Below are 24,298 nucleotides of genomic sequence, written 5' to 3'. Positions count from 1 at the left end.
TAATACGATGAAAGCCAGAGACCAAAATACTTTGTGCTGAAGTGGAAAGAAACGATGTATCTTATTTCCGGTGCACAAGTCGTGTTTTCTTTAAATACATTTTTTACCAGTGCATATTATTGCCACTATACAGTGCTAGAGCGTGGCTACCACAATATTTGGTCACATGAGCATTCTGCCATCGCTGGCCTTCATGCCTTCTGGTTCAGACGGCTGCCAGTGCACTGGCGTCGGGCTGATAGGTGCTGTTCTGGCTTTCATTGTGGATAACCAGCAGGTAGATGGCACAAAAGCTTTGTATGAATATGTATACCATAGTATGTGTTCAGGCTGCAAAACATTTCACTAAACTACCTGATTAACTCGTCTCCTTATGATTACCCACATTGGCTTGAATGTGTCGACAAGCCGGTCAGCTGTCGGCGTGATTCTCCGTCTAATTCTCTTTGTGGACAACACAATTCACTGCCAAACTAAACAGATTTAAAGTGGAGTATCGCCTGATAGCTTGTCTTCTAGGGCTTTGCATTTTCGCCGAAAGGAAGAACATGTGTTCAGACCTATTAAGAATGTTTGTGCATCACTGTACACAAAATTTACAACTGAATGTGCACATACGTGTGATCGTGCGACAATTGCCCAGATATTGCTTTATCTTCCGCTAATGTTACAGTTTCCAAAGGACGAGTACGCATGTTGCCCAAAGGCCGCTTCGGCGCTTAGCGGTGTTTGCCTGTGCTACAGTGAAAGTAACCTACTTATAACTGCACTGCAGTTCAGTACCCGCAACTGTACCCTGCCGGAATAACTGCAACATAGAAAATCCTATCATGATAAATTTCACCACTGTCCTGTGCATTAGCGTAGTTAAAAAAAAAGCATCGATCATTCGATGAACTGGATCACTGTTTGCCAAAAGTGAGCAAGGCTACAGGCATGCACCCATTGACCTTCCTTCTCTGCATGATGAATTCATTATGAACATATCCACACTAATAGCCAAAGCTGGACACTTTTTAGACACTGTGAAAATAACATGGAGACAGTACCATGGCACAATATATATTACTGCTGTGAAGATATCACCAGATAGTGCTCGCATTTCCGCAAGTATTGCCGGTGCTGAAATGGGCTGTGAGTCGGGCTGCTTATCTTTCTTTTTGAAGAACTCGTAGGTATTCTGTTCCCCTTGAAAGCAAAATGAACTCTCAAGGCATCTAGGAAAATGGCAGCAGCCATGAAATGCCCCATGTGTAAAAAGCGTAGTTTATTTTCCACCAACAGACCACAGGAACATTGCCTCTAAATCCCTGAACACTGCTTCAACAATATACATGACATCCGTACCAAAGCAGCAGTGTTTAAGAGTCCCATGGCATCGTACACAAGCTTTTCAACAGAGGTTCACACTGTGCACCAATGCTGTTAACACCGGCACTGAAGGCCAGAAATGGCAGCATCCTAGTGACACCACCTGTCGTGAACAGTGCGAATTGCTCTCTGTAAATGGTCTATACAGTACTGTGGCATATACACTGCATGAGATCTTTTGCTGAGCCTAATAGCTATGTTTCAAAATAAAAATAGATGCACAAAAGAGGAAAAAAATCGAGCCACTTTTAAAAAGTTATCGTATGGGTAGAATTATATAATACTGCCACAACCAAACTGAATGCAGCGGCGATGAGAAGCACGTGCCGCCCACCGCCGCATCCCAACTAGCTGGTCCAGCCATATTCATGGGAAGTTTCTACTGGCCTCACATCTGTTTTGCTTCGCGCATGTTTTGTGTTGTTCTTGTTCAACATGAGGCCTCCTGTGAGGTGAAGAAAGTATGATGCAAAATGTTGCGTGTCGTTAAATATGCACTGGAGAACGTGAACTGGGGCAGCACAGAGGCAGATCGCTATGAGTGAAAAATTACTTGGGACTGGCACAAACTAACAAGAGCGTTCCAGTAGATGAAGCCAACAAAAAAGGAAGACTGCAGGAAGAAGGCGTGCTGGCCAGAGCTCGAGAATCAGCTGCGCATGGCAGCTGCTGCGAGTATTTTTATCTCACACTCTGCCGAAGTGATTTTCAGTACAATTTTATACCACTTACCGAATGAAACTTATGTGCCACATTTATTTTTTGAGAAAGCTGCTGTTTGCAAGGGGTGCGGCTTACAGACCGGAAAATAAGGCAAACAAATAAAAGCTCTAAATGATAGCAATGACAAGTGATGCAGAAAAGGTGGTGGAGCAGTGACAATTCAAGTCATGACAAAGGTGGCACTTGGTGTGCTTACAAAAGCTCACTTACATACTTGTATCAAACTAAACAAATATGCAAGAGAAAGGCCCACTTATGACAGACTTAACTACCAGAAGGTGTATGGCTATGGCCACACATTTGCAAGCAAACATTCTGGTAAAAGCAAGGGCAAGGATACATAAAAGTATCAAGCTATAGCAGGCTTCTATATAGGCTTTGAAATATTTGAAAATTCGACACATTTATGCACTACTTTCGTACATACTCCATGCCACATGAAATTTATTATACCACTCCAATAGATGGCATATGCTATATGTTTCCTGGTTAGGAAAACAACATCGGAGTGTTGAAATATCAGTTCAGCCACAGTAACTATGAACCAATAACAAGCAACTATGACAGTGCTGCTGCAAACCATTATAGCCCCACTGATGTGCCGATTTGAATTAAATGATGGCAAGAATGAACAAGCCTTTGATGAAAAACATAAAAACCCATCCTGAAAAGTAGAATTCCAGTTTCATAAAGGCCATTTACTTACCAGCTGTTCCATTTTCTGTGACATTGCCTGTGTAAATGGCTGAAGGGAAGAAGGGGGCATTATCATTGACGTCCTTGAGGTTGACGAGAACGTCTGCAAAGCCCACCAAACCATTGCCCCCTTCGTCCTCCGCAAAAACGGTGAAGCGCCACTGGGAACGTCCATGTGGAAGGTCTCTGAACATAGTGCAAGGGCACAAAATAAATAACACTCTGGCCAACAGTGAAAGGAAAGCCGTAACATACAAAGGCATACACTGAATGAGTGTGGTGACCGATTATATCTCTTTCGAAAACATCACAAAATCTACAAGCCAATGATTTTTAAGATGACAAAGCTTTATGTCCAAGTTGAGTGCAAACAGCAGAGAATGTCATCACATCAACTATGGAAAAAAGAAAACCAAACAGTGGAATGCAATTAGAGTTGTAACTTTTGCTAATCAGTTGTCAGTGCTAACATGATACACATTATGCAGTTCTTAAAACGGCAGAAATAGAAAATCCAAAATGGAAAAATCACAGGAACATGCTCACACACCACACAATTCACACAGCAGTACTCAATGAAACTATTAGGTCTAAACTTACCTGTCTAATGGCTTTAACACATATATTTCTCCTGTAGTTGTGTTGATTGCAAACTTGCTATTCCCAGGGTCTTCATCAACACCTTGACCCGTCAAAAAGTAAACTATCAAGGACTCCCTGTCCTTATCACCATCTGTTGCTGTCACCTGAAACATAGATGGTAGTCTTTTAAAAAAACAATGTTAGCACCATGCATGATGGGGAAAAAATTATTTGCAACAAATTAAATCACAGCTCATTAACTATCAGTTTAGGTACTGAGCTAAGTAATAGTCTCGAGCTAAAATTTGCCGCTAGTAATGTTCCCATACACGCTAGTACCAGTGAATGACTATTGTGTACAATTGGTACCCGAGTTTGCGAAGTGCAGGGTTAGAAAAAAATCTGAACTGCCGCACAGTCTGGACAAGCAGCCAGATATGAACGATGCAGTATATAGATGCCAATGTGACTAATGCAGTGCACCACTCAAACAGCCTTTTTAAAAAATGTTAAGCCCACTTCACAGCAATGCTCCATGACCAAGCAATAGCGGAACATCCAATTTGTAATGCAGCAAATAAAGGCGTCGGTCATCTGTTTTAAGACCTCGAAGATGCCGATGTGGTTCCCATGATGGCCCCATGGTCTGCTGCTTAGCATTGACATGTGCCTCATTATCACATGGCTGTTACCACTGCTGAAATTTGATGATCTATGTGCAATATGAGTACACCAAATTAAGGACAAACAAATTTGTATTTCATGAACCCTGCATGCCGTAAACTTGAGGTACTAATATTAAAACTGCCATCTTATATCCTAGGGAACTAAGCTCTACTTTTTCACAGATACTGCACACTTCAATAGCTTGAGACTATAGAGAAACTTTAGATCAATATTAGTAAGAACAAGTGACACGTTATATTTGATATTACTTAGTTAGTGATGAAATATGGAAAGCTTTTCTTAGCACCAGTTTTAAGAAAGGCTTTACCCAGTGAGAAAAAAAAAACTCATGCACATACAGTCAGTATACAGAAACAGAAACACACACACAATCACTCCAAAATGTCAAAAAAAAGGAAAAAAAAGCAACATGCAGAGCAAAACATTACAAAGGCCATGCAGCATAGAGCGCAACTGGAGGTTCATGCATGAGTGAAAAGTAAAGAAGCTTAGAGCCCCAGGTTGTGGAAAGTAATAAGCATGCAGAACTTCCTCACCTTCCTGGGGCAAGGGTGTCATATGAAGCCACTAATGTGCTAGATACTGGATAGTCAAGATTAAAAGACCACCACGCTCCAAGTTACCAAGGACACACCTTTGCAATAGTGAAGCAGTAAATGTTAGAAGGCTCAGCGAAGGTTTAGTCCAGTCAGTAATAAGGAAGAAAAAAAGGCCAGCACACAAACAATTTCCGCACATTTCTAAGCATAATTACAAAGATAAGAAACTAGTAGTGAATATAACTGATGGATTAACATTAAATTGGAAACATGCAAATAGGTAATAAATAAAAAAAAAAACACTGTACATTATCTGAAGCTAGAACTTAGTTTTCTGTTCCTTGGTTTTCTGAAACAAACTTCATGAAATCTACTATTCAAGAGTACTAAGAAAGGGTCTGGAAACTAAATCAAGATAGAGAACCTTCCTTTAGGTTCAAGCGAAGCTCTACCAAACATGAGCAGTACATAAGCACAATTTTTGATTCAGTTTTACTACAAATTAAATAACAGCTTAGAAAACTGGCTTGTTAGTTAAAGCTTAACCTAGAGCAGAGAAACAAACAAAAATTAGAACTATGTCTCAAATGTGTTATTTTAGCTTATGAACACATAAACAGTACAGAGAATGAGACGAGTTGGTGATTATTCGGTGTGCTGTTCTAGTGCAGCATCACACAAGTGACGAGCAAAGAAAGACACGTCCATGGCGCCTTCCTTTCCTCATGTAACGCAGCTTGTGTAATGTCCTTGGGAATATCACGCTCGATGATCAACAGATCACTGCCTTAACCCTATACCAACGTACTCCACTAATTACAGTCGATCCTGGACATATCGAATTCGAAGTGGATTGCAAAATAGTTTTATATATAAAACATGGCAACAGATAAGCTTCTCTGTAACCCACAAGCGTAAATATGGTGCACCCATGTTCACGGCAGCGACGTGCTGCCCGCCGGGACTGTGACAGATTACCGCTCGCTGGGTGTCACTAGGCCTAGCTCACATTGCATCGAAGTTGCAGCCGAAGGTGCCTTGGGTGAAGCCACCGTCGACCATAAGAGGTCTAATTCTGTTACTGGTTTACTATAAACACAATAATATCTAATTAAAATAATGGTGCAGCTGATTTCTTCAGCAGCGCAGCAGGCCATACGAGAGCTACTGCAAGCCTTTGGTCCTTCACCACATGACAACTGGTGCACCGAATGCCGGCTTCACTGCATTTCAACAGTGTCGTGTTGAAAATAAGCAAGCCAAACCTAAGTCCAAGCACAAGCACACCCCACATTTCATGCTGTCACGCAGTTCTACAGTGCTAGCGCTGCCAGCAGGTGCCCAAGGTCGCACAGCCGGCCAAGCTCCGAGCACGAAAAGTGATCATGGAAGTGACATTACTTGCACCACACCACTTGCAGGGATGTGGGGTGTGTGCTGTAGGGGAGATGCTATAGGGGAGATGCCAACCTGGACCAGAAGGTGCTATGGATTGACGGATGGATAAGGCTGAATTGAACGCTTTTAATCAGGCGGAGGCTCACGCCACCTAGCTATGACTTGTAAAATTTCACTCTTGCCTTGATTTTAACAACCCATTAGATAACATTCGCTTGGTTATTTTTTTTTGTTTAAATCAACTTTTCCTCCACTGTCCTTAAACCCCAATCAGTTGCATTGCTTTCAACTGAAGGATGAAGCTCTTTACAGAAAAGTATCAAGTGTTCAGCTGTTTCCTCCTCCTCTCCACATACAGCGAATAACATGCCTATCTTGTAGTACTTGATTCTGTATGTCTTAGTCCCGGCCTCGAACTACAAAGAGCTACCCCTAGAATTACTGTATGTACTTTATTTGGCAATTTCCAGCTGAAACATTGTGTATGTTCCTTGTGCCAATTTCGTCTGCATCCCTGTTTTCTACAGACCCCCTCTTTTTCTTTAACCTTTTACTAAAACGGTATTTCCTGATTTGTCCCCCAGCTGCTCTCCACACATTTACTTGTCAGTTTTCTAGTTTGCTTTCTCCATTTTGTGTCGACATTCCTCATGTACAACTGATAACTGCGGCAGCCAGTGAACAGTGCCCTCTTTGAGCAACTCTGTGTAAATGATAAGGCAGGCCAACTAGTTTTTCTGCTGACTTGTGTGTCTGCACCACCTGCACGTGAAAAAAACTTGTTTTGCTTTCTTTCTCGCTCATGTCTGGACACTGTCATGAGAGAAGCGCACGCACCTGCTATCTTGTCACGCTTGGACGCTGTTTTGAAAGAAACTTGTTATGAAAGCGCTCTTGTGCTTTTGAGAAAGAGCAGTCCGTGTGCGCAGCATTAACCAAACAACGCAAAAGCGCACTGTTCACGTTAAGCCTAGTTTTGTATCAAGTGAATAATGGCATGGTATATGAAGTGAAGACTGAATTAAAGGCTTTCTTCGAATGAAACTGTGGCACAAATGCTGTTCCAAGTTTTTTTTTTTTTTTTTTCAGTGTCTTGATATTGTGCTTGCTTCTGCCATGTGTGTTGATCACACCTTTGTTACTTTTTTTATTTTCCCTTTCCACAGCGTTTCAGTGGCTTTGGTGCTAGGCTGCTCACTCCAGAGTCACAGGTCGAATCTCGCTGCATTTGAATTAGGGTGAAATACAAAAATGCATCTTGCCATATCGATGTGTGTTAATGAATCAAATGAGGTTGAAGCTGGAGAGTTTTAGCACGGGCATACCACCAATATGGTAACGCACTGCTGCTCCTACCGTTGTCGTGCTTGCCTAGCCGCTACTACCGTATGGTTGTAGTTACTAGACACCTCTAACATACGTGTACTATGTTACCGTTACCAGAGTACAGGGAGCCTGCGCACCATCAGTGCACATGCGCAGATTGCCGTGAGGGCGCCGGATAGCACCGGGTACCTGACAGCTATGCGAACGCCCGCCACATCGGGGACAATCAGAGCGTGCACACTGGTGGTGGACGGGCTCCTAGTACTCATGTAACGGGAACACGGTACACGGTATGCTAAAAGGGTCTACTGTAGATAGTGTATTTACCACACAGATATTTAAAAAAATCCCTTGATCTGGAGCCCTCCAATACGGCGTTTCCCACACTCTACCACTATCACGCCACAACTGCTACCGCATGTGTACAGCACAAGGGCAGTTAAGATGTGGAATGGTATCTTTCACCTTCGCACTTTTACACGCTGCCAATTTACACGGCGTCAGCCGAGTAAGTGCACGTACATGCGGCCCCACCAGAGTGCTCTCTCCTATTGCTGCAGGCGATGGATCATTAGCATTATTTTCCAATTACTATTGCGCCAATATTTCACCTGCAATAAATGATTCCTGCCACCTGTGTAGATTTCTGTCAAGAACACACACGCCTGTAAACGAACGTGTCATTTGAGGGAAAGCTATGAGAGTATCAAGACGCTTCTCTGCCTTTAGGCGAACCACGGCACCACTTCGGTCATCACTCAAACTGCCCGCCGGTGAACATAACCCGCGCGCAGTGGAGTCTTCGGGCATATGCTCACTCTCACTACACCCCCACGGCAACATGTCCAATCAACGCCTCAAAATTCAGCTGTTATGGGAGCAGCACAGCACAGTCATTGCGCAGATTTTCAAGAGGATATTATGACAGTTTATTATAAGCAATAATTCGACATATCCAGGATCGACGTATCCAAGATCAACTGAATATAAAAGTAGTGCGGTTCTGCCGTCTTCTCTCCTGTACGATACTAAACAGAAATAATGAAATGAAAACTTTTGCTGATTTGATCAGTAACATGCTAGAATATTACAAGTAAAATAGAAGTTACGTCTCCAGGCGCCATACCCACGAGACTGTCTGCCCTGGAACCAGCTCGTTTCTTCGTAGGCCACCGTGCGCTATTGGCCGCTTCCAGTCACTCCAGCTGACGTCAAGCGGCGAAGTGGCCAATCGCGCGCGGTGACCCCGAGGAGAAGTGAGCCGGTTCTAAAGAGAACGATGTCGTGGATACGGTCCTTGCCAGATTCGGCCCTGTTTACCAGCTACGAAATATCAGTGGGGGGAAGCCCAAGAATGCACATGAGAACAAGTGCACTAGGCAGAGGCTTTCTTCGTCAGAGAAAATTTTAAGCTTAGGAAGCGGTACATGTAGGCTATGCATACCGTCATAATTTTCATTGGCAAATTGTGGGACACCTCCTCCTCGATGGTGGTCATGTATGAAGGTTGGCCAAAAACAGGCGGAAGATCGTTGACATCTTTGACGTGGATAAGAACTGTGGTGTTGCCTTCATGAAAGCCATCCGATGCCACCAGCGTCAAGTTAAACTGGCACCACGGCAGCACAAAAGCCCAGGGCAGGTAGAGAAGACAAAACAAAAAGAAAACAAGTGCACACTCAGACAACACATGCCACTCATGCAGTGCGAAGCCACCCTAGTGGCACAATGATTGCTGGCTGAACCACCGTAGTCACAGCCCTCACTACTGCTTCTAGAAGCCACATTTCTGTGGAGCACCATGCTAAGAAAAAAAGAACAGCTGCATATTGCCCAGTAATATCAAAATAAAAGGGGTCATGGGCAGGGATGCTCACATGAATGCAGCAACAAATTTACACTCGAGAGAAAAAAAAAACTTATTTGACCTTCACTCTAAGCATCAGATGACAGGTGAAATCGCAAACATAACACACATTGTGCCAGAAACTAAGCACACAGAACTAACACTGAAGCATAAACCTTGCATAGGAGACCACCACAAGAAACAAAGCAAGGCACACACAAACTAAGCCTTGTCTATGAAGGCAACATGTGCTAAATGGCACTCTCAATGTGGCCTCATTTCATCTTCATGTTTAAAGTCAAATGTAAAGCAAATGTATCAGTTATGACTAAAAATGTGGTCATAACACTATATAGACTGCTCCGCCATTGGGAAAGGCTTTTCTCGAACTTTTAAGACACAAAAAAATAAAAACAAAATTTCACACAGCTTTCTTGCTTGTCTTGTGTTCATTTTCTTGTTGCCAAGCTCAGGTTTCCTGCAAATTAGAGCCCCACCTAGCTGGAATCATGCCAAAAAATTAATGCACATGAGCTACATGCACACAAATACAAGAAAGCAAAAAGCGTGCAGAAAAAAAGAGAACAGCTATCAAGCATTAGGCACATCCAACGCTGGAAGTAGACCTGAAGTATCTTCTGGGGAAGGTTCCGGTCGTTCTCCTCAGTGATCTGAGCCTCATAGGTAGGCCGGTCAAAGATGGGGGCATTGTCATTGACGTCCTTGACCTTGATGAGTACTGTTGTATGGTTCTCGTTGAGGTTATCCGATGCCACCAGCCGCAGTCGAAACTACAACCAATGTAAGGGCACAATTCCGGGTGGCAATACACCACAGCAGCAACAAGACACCCAGAATTACTATAAAAAATTCCTAAAAAAAAAGCTAAAACCTGAGGGCCATAAAGCTGAACCAGTAACTTTAGAGGGGGGCCGAGGCACCGCTGAGTCATCAAGAAAAATACCCTGGCACTGACAGGCTGTACTAGTGATGCTGTTCTAAAATCATTTTCGAAATGTGCCAGCTATTATAGTTCCCTTTATCTGACTTTTCGCCATTGTTTTCCCTTTGTGGGAGTGACTTCAACTACCCAGTTGTCACTGTCACCGAAGGCCTGCTCTTGCCACCATCACGAAGGGTGGCGGTGCCAGGGGCTATGTGGATGACTCTGCAACCAACAAGACACCAGCAGGTGCTCAGTGGCCAGTTAAAAAACCATGAAAAAGCTGCTGCAAGAAACAAAAGAGCTCCCTTTGCATGTTGTGAGCACGAAGTGCCACATATGAGCCTGTAACTTGGCTGCTATGTTCACTACAAGATACTGTGCTCACTGAATGTGTTAACAAAGCATACTCAAGAGGGCAGTTCAGGGCTCCTTTGCGGTCAAAACTGTGATGAGAGTAAACTGAAGAAAAGCATTGTAAATGTGAGGACTTGAATTACCACTAGGTGCTACTATTTGTTGCCTCTGCACAGCCTACACTGGACATGAAGAGTCTCGTTAAAATGTGTCAGTCGGCACATTCATAATTAATGTGACATCAAGAGTCCCTCACTGCAGGACTGTATCGGCAACTAGTTTTGTATAGATCTGTACCCTTGTTCATTATTAACTTTGGCGACAGTGTTGCAATGGAGCCAAGAGATCCTTGACTAGACTCACTGATGTGTGCAATGTGCAATCCTAGCAATGTGGCTGGTGTTTATCCACTCCAGCAAGAGACGTAAGTAGGGCATATACTCATGTAAGGGCCGCACCCCCAATCTGGCAGCCAGTAATTTAATACATTTTCGCCAAAAGAATTTCATTTCACATTTGTTTGTTTATTGCACTTTTGACATTCCATAAGTATTGTCCTGGAGCAGAGGCAAAAGGCGACAACAAAGATCGCCTGACTAGGACTCCAGTCCGTGCAAATCATTCTGCTTGCGCAGCAAGTTGTGCTGTCATAAGACAGCGACACACGGTACGGCCAATGTAATTATAAGCCAGTGACCAATCATTCCATCAGACTCCACCTAAGCTGCTATTGCATGGAGGCCTTGTTATTACTCAGCACTGCCTCAGCGCTGCTCGCTCGTCCGATGTGCAAGATGTATGCACCAGAAAGGACAAGACTGCTGTGCAAAAGCTAGAATGGGGTGCAACCATTCTAGCGGTGTGCATTTCAGCAACGATGCACAGCCCGCCTTCTTCAGGCACCGGTATCGACAGCGCTACACTCACTTGGTGTTGCTATCTATACCTAACATGCTTCGCATCAAAGCCGTAAGAAGATGATGCTTTGAAGCTAGTCCCTTCTCATGACTAAATGTCTAACCTTGTTACCCATTTATCATCGTACGACATGATATTAAAATGAAAGTAAGATTTATTTCCACAATGCCTCTGACAGCAAAGCGAGTGGAAAATGAGGACAAACGAAGTTGCCTTGTATTGATAGTCGCCGGTCCTATGAAGAGAGCACTGCTCCGAACCGTGAACCACAGCATTGGATCCTGATAGTTATGTGCACATATCTTTACTTTGTTATTCAGAGCTACTTAAGGCGATGTAACATCTGACAATCAAGTCACATAGCAGCCTGTTTTACTCTTGGCAGTTCCAGCAGCTTGTCAGGCGATCGTGCGTTACACCATTCAGACATTTAATTCATTTCATCTACCAAGGGCTTGCAGAGCCTGCAATAATTTGTTGTTATTGAGTGCTGCCGCATAAACCACAGATGTGTATTTAGGGCAACGATGTAGCTGAAAAATTTCTGGGAAAAAATGCCAGTTCTATGAAAGAGCTGCACCTCGCTGCGAGAAAAAAGTGCGGCCTTTACACAAGTGTATACGATCTATGGCAACCATAAAGCCCCACTTCAGTACACGATATTGCACGTGAAGTGAAAGGTAAAATTTTACATGCCACACATTGTCTAAGTAATAGCACTATTATTTTCTTCGCTGCAGACAATCCATGCAGAGTCCCCTTGTTCACACTGACCTAGAAAGCTAGAATGGAAATCATACGATGGTGACTCGATAAGCTAGGCCTCGGCACTCACGCATAGTGAGACAGACAGAATGTGAGCACACAAAACTTAGCAAGAAGGTATGGCAACCAAAATAACAATAACCAGTGATGGAGACAGTGTGCCTGTATCATGAAGATAACCTGGAATGAACACAAAGCAGAAATACACACAAGCTCCTAACATGGCAGCTGCATTTGGTCATTTCTGTTGCTTAAATCAATGACCATGCCACCACATAGAATATGTGGTTTATGACGAAGTGAAATAAAGCTTCCTGTGCCTTCGTGATGTTACATGGAAATTAATGTGCACCAGTGAATGCCTGGAATACAAACTTTTGGTCAGCCATGTCCACTTAATACAAAACAATATCGAGGTCTACTGTGATATGGCTTATGATGCAACAAGGTTGCCATTGTGAGTGCCACGAACCCTCCCCACAGCCCCTGGCATTTTCAAAACAGACACTTAAGGAGAATATCTTGATATGAACTCACTTAGGGACCCACATAAAACTGCACAGATGAAAATGACAACCAAAAGAAGCAGTATGCCCTGCTGTAGTCAAGCTGTGCCAGGTGTGTCAGGGAAGTCGCAACTAATTTTTGACAACAGCTTTTTTGAGGTATAAAAGGCTTCTGCAGCATACCAACATCAGTGTTGGTGGATCAGAAAATAGGTTAACTGTGTGAACTACTAGGCTGACTAACTAATTTCTGATACATGCGACAAAACAGCCTACAGTGATGTGTGTGTGTGTTCTTTTTTCTGTCCTCATATTTTTGCAGTACGTTTTTTTTTTGTACCAAAATGCACCAACATGTCCAAGTATCTACTCTGGTTAATTTCTGATTACCAACTTTTTTACTGTTTGACACGCTATGTACACGATTGTGCACAAAATGAACTCACAGCTGTTTCTACAGTAGGCTACACCTAAACTGTTTCTACAGTAGGCTACACCGATTTCTTTGTTTCAGGTGAATTCCACATCTTTCACCTTGCAAGTAGGCCAGTTTTTTTAATGCCATATAATGAATGCAGTAAATAATACTGCGTGAAACTGCGCGGTGCAGCACGTCATCCGCCATTTTTGTCCAGGCATCTTTTGCCAACAGTAGTGACATAATTTTTTCCTCACAATTTCAACCATGATGTGCATCTTTGAAATAGAAATTATATGACTCGGTAAGTCGTGGCATTTCGATTTTGCCGTTTTCATCATTTATGAATAGGGGTGTGTGAATATGAAAAAATTCGAATATGAATATGAAGAAAAAATAGCTTTGAATATCGAATCGAATCTCTCTTCAGAACAGTACAAAAAAACATTTTGCCGCCGATTAGCAAGGCGTGCCCCTCGTGATTCTGACGTTTCAGCCGCATGTCTAGCCTTGCACTTTTCATATCTTCGCTGCTTTTGAGCCAACTCCCACCGCTACCACTTCTGGGTCTTCTCCTTCCATGGTGAAAGGTAAGACGATGAAGGCAGCACGCGGCGAAGACGGCTGCAGCAGCAGCGGCCACCTGCGCTCCGCGTGACGTCACTCGTTTTCACGGTCAGACGACGGAGTCAGCGCGCGGTGGCTACGACGGCTGCGGCAGCAGCGACCACCTGCGCTCCGCGTGACGTCACTCGGTTTCACGCATGCGAAGCTGTGGCAAATCTGTAGGGTGGCTCACGCGAAATTCGGTGTTGACGAGCCTAGTGAAGCTTTTCGCTTCAAAAACGATGTGTACAGAAATGTATACTACTTGTTAGATAGCACAACAGAATCCAACCTGTAATGCTGACTGTCAAGCAAAATGAAATCCATAACATGACAAGACTGGAAACAAAAATTAACATGATGGCTAGTAAAACCTCATTAATATTGTATGAAATATTGTATGAAAGCACTGTTTTTTGCAGGTGGACAATTATCGCTGTTTGCATGAATGTGATGCCCTACAGTCAGATACAACTGAAGAATGAAGCAGCAAACGCCCCTTAAAGGAGCCCCACCAGCCAATGGCGTCCACCGATTTTCCCCCTTGACCAATCCCTTTGGGCCGGCTAGTGTGAAATTGCAGGGGGTGGCAGATGAATAGGAACTACCATGGCTTAATTTGATTAACCGTGGTGTCGTGAAAATTGGTGGATGCCATGGGCTGAAGAGTCTCCTTAGGGAAGTATTTTCCGCTTCGTTCTTGAATTGTATCGGATTATAGAAAGTTGATGGGATGCCCCAGTTGTCCCATTCATATAAGCACGGCTAAAGAAACATCCGAGAGCTTCCTTTGTAGAGTTAGTCACACCACACGGGGGGAGGAGGACGCTGCCGCCGAAATGTGCAGCTGTGGACTGACCCAGCAAAGCAACAATCTCATGCAAGCTTCCACTGCGTGTGCGCTTGGCTTGGTAACTAACTAGTGAAATGCATTTTAGAGTGAAATGCATTTTCATCTATCTCCTAAGAGCGTGCTCTTATTCATAACGTTTCTCGATTTCTTGGGGTCTGCTAGCACCTCCCTTCGGCGTAAAATTTTCCAAGTCCAAGGAATTTAAGATTGCGGCCCCCATAGTAAATTAATATAGCAACCCGATTGGGGATTGATTGGTGAGGTCACTGATTTTGTGACGTCATAATTAAGTAGTCCCGTGACTATTTAATCACTTATAACTCAGTAATTAATGAGGTAATCCTAAACCAAATTAGATATCTGGAATTCTCCAGATGAGTAAAACATGTTAGACACCAATATTAACTAATGAAGTTAATATTTAGTTATGCTTAAGCTAAAATTTAACTGCTTATAATTAACCGATGATGCCATGACCTGACTAATGAAATATTCTTAACGGCTTGATGAGTAGGACATGTTAGACACCAATATCGCCTAATTAGGTTAATACTTAGTTATGGCTAGGCTTAAGGTGGCAGCTGTGACGTCGGCACTCGGCAGCTCACAAGGTGGTAGGCACCTACTCTCTGTGAAGTATGGAAAGGTAGCCTAATCCTGTGGTAATACATCGCATGGACGATAGATGGCGCTACCCAACAGCTAATGCTCGTTACTTCAACGTCTTCCAGACGGTGACGGAATAATTTTTATGTTTAATTTTCTAATTGGTGTAATTTTCATTTGCATGCTCCAATTTCAAATTTTCTTTTTTGCGGCCTCTGGAACGCATGCGGAATACATTTAATCAGCTTAATCAGCACTGAGGGAAACATCGCGGTGCTCCTTTAAGATGGATTCACAAGACGGACCATAAGCCCATAGGCCAGGTGTCAAAAGATGTCCCATTTCCACACTGCGAAGTCCGCGCCTGGCCCACATATGGAGAAAGTCGGTGCACATGTCTAACCCACCTGCCTATTGTCACTCTTCAGACCTTTACCTTAGCAGGTGGCGATAAGCAGATTAAGAATGCGCATGGTCTTGCGATATGCTACGTTCAGCATCAACATCATGGGCCAAGCGCATACTTCACACAAGGAAGTGGGACGTGGCGGGCCATCCGGTCCGCAAGCAAATGGTACGTCGTGTGAACCCACCAGGCTAGTCAAAGCCAGGCCACACCCAAGTGTGGAAGGTGCACTGTATAATCGCCGTTTGTCTCCATTTGCCTCAAACTGCTGGCCTTGCCATTTGGCTCTTAAGTTTCTGTTGCTCTGAGGTGTGCTCAAAGTGATAGTAGTAACGAATCATAAAGAGAGCAACAGAGTAACACGGAAGCTCATACAAACATCGATTCAGGCATCTGCAGGAATTATGCCCTATGAATATTCATGAACAAAAAAATCGGGTCCGCGTTAGAATCGAGTAAACACGCATAACCAGATTACTAGTTAACATGATTCACGTGTTTTCTGATGTCCACCAACACTGCTATTACTATGTCGCAAAAGCTGGTTTTATTTTTATAAATTACTGGCGGGATTTCCAGAAGCACCACGTATTAAAAAAAAAACTACTACAGAAAAAGTAACAGAAGAAAACGTTACAGAATGTCAAGTGGTGTATATGACCACCAAAGTAAGGCAATAGAAAACTCACAAAGGGCAATGTGCTTCTAAAAATGAGTCACCTTAAATTCACTAGATTGAATTTTAAGGTTTCAACCAGGGCAAAAAAATAAAAATAAATAAGTATGCCGAATTCAATTTTTGAAATTTGGTTTAAACCAAAAAGAGACACGGTCAGACGTTGATACCGCTGAATTAAATTGTGTGTTTTCAGGCATTGCTCCGAAACTTTATACCCCTGTAATGACAATGAGGCTCTACTTCACCAGCACACGTCATCAAATAGCGTAACATTGTTCGTTCACTGCCATCACTCGCTCAGATCAGTTTATTGGTTAAGTAGGCTGCATATAAAGACAATGACGCGAAGCCATGCATTTAAGGAAAACTGTCATGTTCTGGTAACCATGACGGTTCAGCGGCAGTTCCATCGCTGCCATTAAAAGACGCGGCCCATGTGATGCGTCGCTCTCTATATCAGCCCAGTGCAATGTCCCAAAGATAACATAACTCAGTCTTTAAAAGTAAACTTTCACTTGCATTTTTCTCTGATGGTTCCATGACCTAGCTTTGTTACATGAAAACCCGGCGATACCAGGTTCTCATATTAGGTGGCACATCGACACGACATTAGGTGGCTCCCTAATACCTAATCCCTAACACCTTTCTAATCCCTATTCATATTGCACAGGGAAAACATCAGCACAAATGCATAGCTACACATGTCCCGAACATCTCATCACAGGGAGCCTGAAAAAAGAGGTCTAATAAAGAATCAGCATCCCAACTGAAAATATTTTACAGGAATGGTAAGACAAACAGCAGTGGTGGTCTGGAAAAAAAACCGCAAGGCAATATAGAGTGAACACTTTTTGGCATTATCTAATCAGCCTGCCAAGGTCAATTTCAGGACATCTCAACCGGATTGAAGGTGTCACAGCAGGCAAAGCGTGGAGTGACACTGCTGGTCAAAGATTCATTCTTGTGCAAGTGGTAGATACCGTGAACAAATACTACTAAGCTGCAAATCAGTAGATTTGCAGCGTTATCCGTGTGAATTCCTTCTCTTCTGTACGCGCCCTGTTCTGCCGGTTTCTCTACCTGGTACCATGCAAATCAGTATTTCCCAGATCAAAATATTACAGGCTGGTTACATCTTAAACGACTATAGACACCTAAATTTAGTAGCGCGTTTTCTCCTTTCAAATGATGTGTCAAGCATTAAAATACATCCACTGCATGTGGTATTTGTCAGTAACAGCAAACAACATATCACCAGTTATATTGCCGTTTTTATTGTGCCTCACGTAACCTTGTTTGTTTGTTGTGTTGGGTTTCATGGCGCATAAGCAGCTAAGGCTATTATGCGCCAAGCTCAAGGTATAAGAACAAAGTTTTCTGCAGATTTTTACAAATATGTGAAAATATGGTGGTGCAGAAAGCTTAAATGGTTATATCCCTCTACCTAGTATTGACAGCCAAAAGGAGATTTATATATGGCTAACATTAAAAGCTTTAAAGGAGGCAGCGTAACCACTGCAGCTGTCCTTAGCTGGGCAAGGATCCGGAGGCTCCCAACCGATCAAATAAAAACCTCAGCCTTTTTCTCAGGAATGAGAAAGTGGCTGAGGTGCATCAGGCGAAGCACCGGGTCATGATTTACATTTTTTAAAGAAAACCAGCTTCTGTTAAAAAATGCAAGATATGTCCACAATTGCTCTTTCATCCAAGAGCAGTGCTGGGTTAAAAGAGATGCATTTGCTTAAAAACGGAAAAAAGCACTTTTTCCTCAGCTTTTCGAGTTTCGAGCATGAAAATGAAATGTGCTTAACTGTAAGTTTTTCTCCACATGTACAAACTGGTTTCTCTCATTTTGCCAGCAGAAAGCCGTGTTTATGATTTATGGGTGTTTAAGCGCAAAATGCCTTCTCGAGCCTTTAAATGAAATGTTTTCCTTCACCTTTATGGTGATTATCTCATTTTCTTTCTCCCAGGAAAGACACGCCCAGGAGTATGCAGCATGGTCTCCTTCACAGTTTGCGCAGCGTGGGACTGCGTCACATTCATCAGAATGGTGATCCTTCGAAGCACATTTTGCGCAAGTTTTGCGACCGCGGCAACTCCGTGAGCCGTGGCCGAACCTTTGACAACTGAAACATCAGCGAGGGTTGCATATGTATAGTCTTACATCAACTTTCAAATATCCCACTTCGATCGTGTCGGGCAATGTGCTGGTGTTGAGCGTGACGATCAAGTGTTTTGTGTCCATTTCCTTATTGTTCTTCCGGACCTTGATTCGGTGGACATCTATGACGTCTTGGTCGCTGAGCCATTTGAGCATTTCTTTTTTGGTGATGTGGACAAAATCAGTTTCAGATATTACGCCTCGGAGAGTGTTCAGTAATAAATGGGAAGACGTGGAGACAGGGATTTCCCCTATGGACATGAGGTTTGAGAGTTTAGAGTGTTGGACGCTGCCGTGCAGTTTGAACAATAAGACACCGCTGGCCATTTTTGATACCTTGTAGCCAATGCCCAAGGCTTCTGTCAAGTAGTTTTGACACAAGGAAGGGGGATAGTATTCTTGCTTGCTTACCTTCTACTTCACTATGGATAACATGGTATTTGGGGAAAGTTACTTTTCTTTTTGAAAAAAGTTTTCTGCCTTGTTCCGCCCTCTATTGAGAGAACTATCAGGTTTAGAAAGGGGGGTGGAGCCATAAAAAAATTTAGTTTTTTGGTCACGGTGCCAGCCACCCACCACAGAGCCCAACAAGGGGACGGGGCAAGAGCAAGTAAGTCCTGCCCACGCCAGCTGTACGCCTCAACTATAACCAAATATGACGCAACTCAGGGTGGTTGGCCACAAAAGGTTAACCCTCGCCGCCAGGAAAAAAGGAAAAACCAAGAAGTGAGTAGGAGACAGGAGAGTTGTGAGAAAGGGGTAGGAAAGTGAAAGATAGAGGGGAGGATTTCCTCCGGCCGGGTCAGGCCGGAGGTGCCGTCTACGGGAAGCTGGGCCAAAGTGGTGTGTTGTCTCCACCGAGGGGCCTTAAAGGTCCAAACGCTCGGCATCAGCTCAACCACCAGGATACCTTTTCCCCGGACACGGCGATGCCACACACGGCTAAGTGCGGGTGCTCAGGTCCATGGTGACGCACTGCTCACCATCATCCCCTTTCGGGGATATCCCTGAAGATGCTCAGGAGCCTGTTGTGTCGCCACTCACTAACGCCTGCAAACTGCAGACGCCCCACTGCGGGGAGCCTCATGTAACCTAAAGATCAACTACACGTGACTGCCACTGTCTGGTTAATTGAACCGAAGCAGTAACAACGTCAAGAAGAAATCCAAATGCAAGTTATTTAGTAGCCATAGGCCATTATCACAGGGTGATTCATGTAAATAATGTCTAACGCATCATTTGAAAGAAGAAAATGCGCAAGCAAAAATTTGGTGTCTATAGTCTTTAACAAGCCAAAGAAGCATTGCAGGCTACTGGGCATGCCATACTGCAGGACCTAGGGTTCATTATTGTGCACTGAAACCTCAGTGCACGGGCAGTTACGCATTTCGTCTCCATCGAAATGCAGCTGCTGAAGCGGGTCATGAGGTTTTTATTACCTTCCAGAAAATAAATAAATAAATAATAAGACAGCACCCTGAGGAACATTCGAAGAGGCGAGGAATCGGAGCTCCCAGCCAGGACGGCGTACCCTACCTCTTTCCTGGTCTCGTAGTCGAGCGGGCCGGCAACGTAGATGGCGCCAGTCTCGTTTTTCACTGCAAACGCTCCTCCTATGTTCCCCTGGGTGATCTCGTAGCGTATCCTCGAGGCTGCACGCAGGCAAGAGACACAGGAGCCGTCACAAAGAGTACTTCAATTTGAGTCCAAGCCTAGCTAACACACTCCTGTGGGCCTGAGACAGCATCCAAAATTATGAACTAACATCCGTCCGCTTAAGGCAGGCCGCCGCCACTTTTTCGCCGGCTGGACATTCATACCCAAATCGCAGAAACCAAAATTGGCCTATGGGGGCAATGGTCCGCAGCCCGACCTACAAGGCAGTCAGAACCAGTTTTGTTTGCGGCAGCTCCAAGGTAAGTAAAATTCCCATTCTGTAATTGCTTATTACCCACCAGAAAAAACAAAAAAATTGGTGAAAGGCTCGGTGGCTGGTGAGTATCACTTATTGAAGCTCCAGTCAATAATAGCCATTCCCATTGACCGATTTGGAGCGGGGTGCTGAGTTGATGTCAGAGCAACTGAATCTGGCAACGGGCGGCCCAATCCTGATTGACCAGCGAAACACGAACATGCTCCCGCAAGGAGCCCAGCGGAATCTCTCATGCGCAATCGGTTCTGGAAGTTGCGCTTAGCGTCTGTCTGCACATTTTCGTTCGACGATCAGCGATGACGACACAGTTCAGCCGTATATTGCACAAAGCTTGTGGGGTGCACCGCATTTTGCTTTTCCCTGTGGTCAATGACTAGCAAGGCTGAACACAAGGAATGAGTGCACACCCAGGGTATACATGCATACCTCTTCGTCTCAATAGTTGCTGCTGAGGCATCGATGTAGCCGCTGATCGCCTGACAATCTGTGAGGCCATTCAAGAAACACTTTTAATAACTACCTCTATGAGAACACACATTTCGCCATCATCACTGGCGCTGGTCTCTTTCAACAGCTTTCTAAATTAATCTGGGTGAGAAACATCACTATTTGATCCGAGACGCTGTCATCAATGTGAACAAACGCCAAAGAGTCCCAACCTGTGCTAATGACAGCCAAACTGGCCCTCGGACACTCAGTTTCCAGACCCCCATGGGTCGCGTTTTTGTGATGACGGATGACTCTGAGCAACTAACTAAAGAACTACTCAGTGCAGCTCAGAAATGTTGTACACTTAACGAAATACACACAATGTACAAATGTGCCAGACATCCTTGCATTTTGTCAATTAGGGCTGAAGCTATTGAGCCTGTGATGTGTGTCACTTTGGTGATCTTTGGTTTTAAGAGCGCCAATTCTAAACAACTATCAACTGAAGGCAAAACTCCCACCGTAGTTACCGAAATTGACATTTCATTTAAATGCTACACAAGCAGCCTCTTATTGCTGCATTTGCTTTTCCAAAAAATAAGACGCAAGCTAACAAATCGAACAAAGGTATTGTTTTATGCACTCTGCTTTTTGTGCACTCCACTCGTGTCAACAACAGATGGTATTAATAACGCATGCCGTTAAAAGGTAAATACACTTTCCTTTGTAATGAGTTAAGGTTTGTTTTTCTATTGCAAGCGGGAGGGCTACAGATATCGTGCAAACATGGAATCCCAGTTTTAAAGGACTATAGACACCTAACTTTATTGCGAGTTTTCTTTAAAATAATGTGTTACGCCTTAGAATACATGGATACCAATGTAGTATTCGCCTATGACTGCTAAATAATTTATAATTTAATTTCTTCTCTCATGCTGTTTCGGTTTATTTAACCAAACGATGGCTGATGTGTAGTTCTTCAGGTCACGTGAGGCACGGAAAAATTGCAATATAAATGCTGATACGTAGCTAACCAGCCTGCTTCAAAAGCTAGAATTACAATAAACGACATATCAGTAGTTATATATACTGCAGTTTTTCCGTGCCTCATGTGACCTAAAGATCCGCTACACGTCAAATCCATCATTTGGTTGATGAAACCGAAACAGCATGAGAGAAGAAATGCAATTATAAGCTGTTTAGCGGGCGAAGGGGACTACCACGGGTTGCTCTATGTGTTCAAATGACTAACTCATCATTTGAAAGAAGAAAACACGCAAGCAGAAAGTTGGTGTCAATAGCCCTTTAAAGGCCAGGATACCTGGAGGGTTTTTAAAATGGCAGGTCGGCTATTTTCGCCCGACGGTGCACACTTGACGCCCGGCATCAAGAAAAACGCATGCAAAGCCTACTCAGACCAGAAGCAGCAGCTGACACGGCCAATAGCAGGTAAGGAAGCCCGCTTTTATGGTTTCACTGCTTGTGCCTGCGCCACCAACATGGCCGCATTGGTTGACAAGGAATGCAGTGATTTTGGCATGGAAAACTTATCGTGAAAATAAACTGTTAATCAAGCATGAAATGTAGCTTTTTTTGAGAGAGCGCAACCTAATCCTAGGTCGAAATACCTCGTGTTTCTTTCCTGAAGCGAAAGTCGCTGCCGCTGGCCGCTGGTATCAGCGACTGAGCGGGCACTGCAAGGTATGTGACTTCGTGCACTCGAGAACCCAAATCCTTATAGATACCTATGTGCGCCTGCTAAAATTAGTGCTATGGTGTCGAAATGAACACATTCGTGATTTTAACAGAAGGATCAGCGTCACTGCTCTCAAAGACCTCCTCGCTCAGTGGTATTTGCCATTTGATTACATCTGCTTTCGCGTCGGGGGATACGCGAAGGCACGCCGCCGGCAGTTCTTCACTCTATGTATCGGCAGCCACAACTTGACCAATAAAATAAACTTCGTTGGAAAAAACACACGTTGCATGTATCCCTGGCCTTGAGGATGCAAATTTCTTTATATTGTACACAAGCAATGGTAATGCACAAAAGCAATGAAGTAATTGTAATACCTAAGGAAAAAATATCAAATAAAAATTTTTCGTGCAACATGCCATTTCTACATTTTTATTAATCAGCAAACATGACTATTTCATGCTCCGCACAAATATGAGAGTTTATAGAAAATTGTCTGCTACAAAAAATCTATTGTAAAAAAAACGTTATAGAACTTTTTGTTGAATAGCCCAATTTGTACCCCAATTTCAGCTAAAAAAATTATTGCCCGATTTTTACCCCCTATATGCAGGCGACATGAAATGCAGCAGAGGCAGGAAAGGGAAGGAGATGGTCCTCTGTCCCTGTGCTGTCGGGAGCGGGTTGCTCATTGTTCGAGCTAGGGCTGTGAAGGGTTGCCGAGAGGGTACAGGGTCGCTAGTGCCGAGTAAAGTCCCTACATCAGAAGCTGATGTAGAGACTTTGGTGGTGAGGAGCTCAGTCTTGACGGTTGGGAACCAAGGAATGAGATGTCTCCTGTTTACTGCCTAGCCTTTACTGCATTGCCATAAAAAGTTGCCTGCAAGTACAGCGTGAAATCGCAGACAACTGGTAAGTGCGCCTGATAAATGGGATTAACCGCTAAGTCATGAAAACCGGCCGATGCCTTTGGCTTGAGGGCATCCTTTGAGGGTATTTGCCCCTACCTTCTCGTCTTGTATCCCACTATAATGTTTTAGCTTACCATTCCTACGCCCAAGGACGAACTGCACATGTACAGGGTACGCAGATGCCAAACCACCGCCCAACGAAAGCTTTGAAACGGCAACAGGTTGGAATTGTCTTAAATGCCCGCGTTCATCGGCACGCCCTGCACGAGGATGACTGGGAGACAGTGAAGGCATGCAAGCTCGCGATTTTTGCACAACTCCGCGAGAGCAACAATGGCGTTGACGATGTCGAATGATGTCGGGAAGGGAAAGGCAGTGAGTGCAATGAATTTTAATGGACCGAGAGTTCCGCATTGCGTGAAAAGCGAAAATCAGATCAATGGGACTCGCCACTTCTTTAATGCCTGACCATGCGTGCACGATGAATCCACTCAGCCTCTCACAAAATTTGCTCTTGCTTGCGAGAAAGGTAGCCCGAAATAACAATCTGCGCCACGCAATTTGGCACTCGAGCCCAGAAACAAGGCAAGAAGCATGCAGAGCATAACGAGAACAGTCATCCTTACAGGCCACACTCGCATGCTGTTTAGTGCAGTGCATTTACAGCAAAGGAAAGCAACAACTGGCCGATTTCTTTAACACTGAGACGGAAATGCCCGTAGCTCCCGTCGCGACTGCCTCGTGCCCTGGTTTAAAGAAGTTCGTTGCAGTGTCACTTTGTCGTTGCAATCAAGAAAAAAAATTGGAACCTGGGGTTTTTTTAATGTGTGCTGCACAGCACAACAAGCGGCTGTTTTACAGCAAAAGCTATATATGCAACATAGTCAGAAACAACTTTGTCCGCGGGTGAAATCTGGAAGCGGAGGGCCGCCAACGACCC

The 24,298-nt window shown here is 43.9% G+C and overlaps 1 protein-coding gene across 4 annotated transcripts in view; it reads right to left on the bottom strand.

The window, feature by feature from the left end:
• CadN (neural cadherin) overlaps positions 1-24,298 on the bottom strand; it is a 269,492-nt gene that overhangs the window by 54,622 nt on the left and 190,572 nt on the right. For 2 of the 4 annotated variants that reach the window (XM_077647253.1, XM_077647251.1), the window contains exons 17-20: positions 19,926-20,041; positions 9,795-9,959; positions 3,391-3,536; positions 2,801-2,976 (exon numbers count right to left, since the gene is read on the bottom strand). In XM_077647253.1, coding sequence (XP_077503379.1) covers positions 2,801-2,976; positions 3,391-3,536; positions 9,795-9,959; positions 19,926-20,041 — 603 coding nt within the window. Of the gene's footprint in view, positions 1-2,800; positions 2,977-3,390; positions 3,537-8,766; positions 8,932-9,794; positions 9,960-19,925; positions 20,042-24,298 lie in introns of all 4 variants that reach the window. The other 2 variants (XM_077647254.1, XM_077647252.1) reach the window with 1 other exon arrangement.

This window comes from Amblyomma americanum, chromosome 1, assembly GCF_052857255.1.
Source record: "Amblyomma americanum isolate KBUSLIRL-KWMA chromosome 1, ASM5285725v1, whole genome shotgun sequence".
In the NCBI taxonomy this organism is placed as follows: Eukaryota; Metazoa; Arthropoda; class Arachnida; order Ixodida; family Ixodidae; genus Amblyomma; species Amblyomma americanum.
Note: the sequence above shows the minus strand (reverse complement) of the source record. Positions and strands in the feature narration are given on the sequence as shown.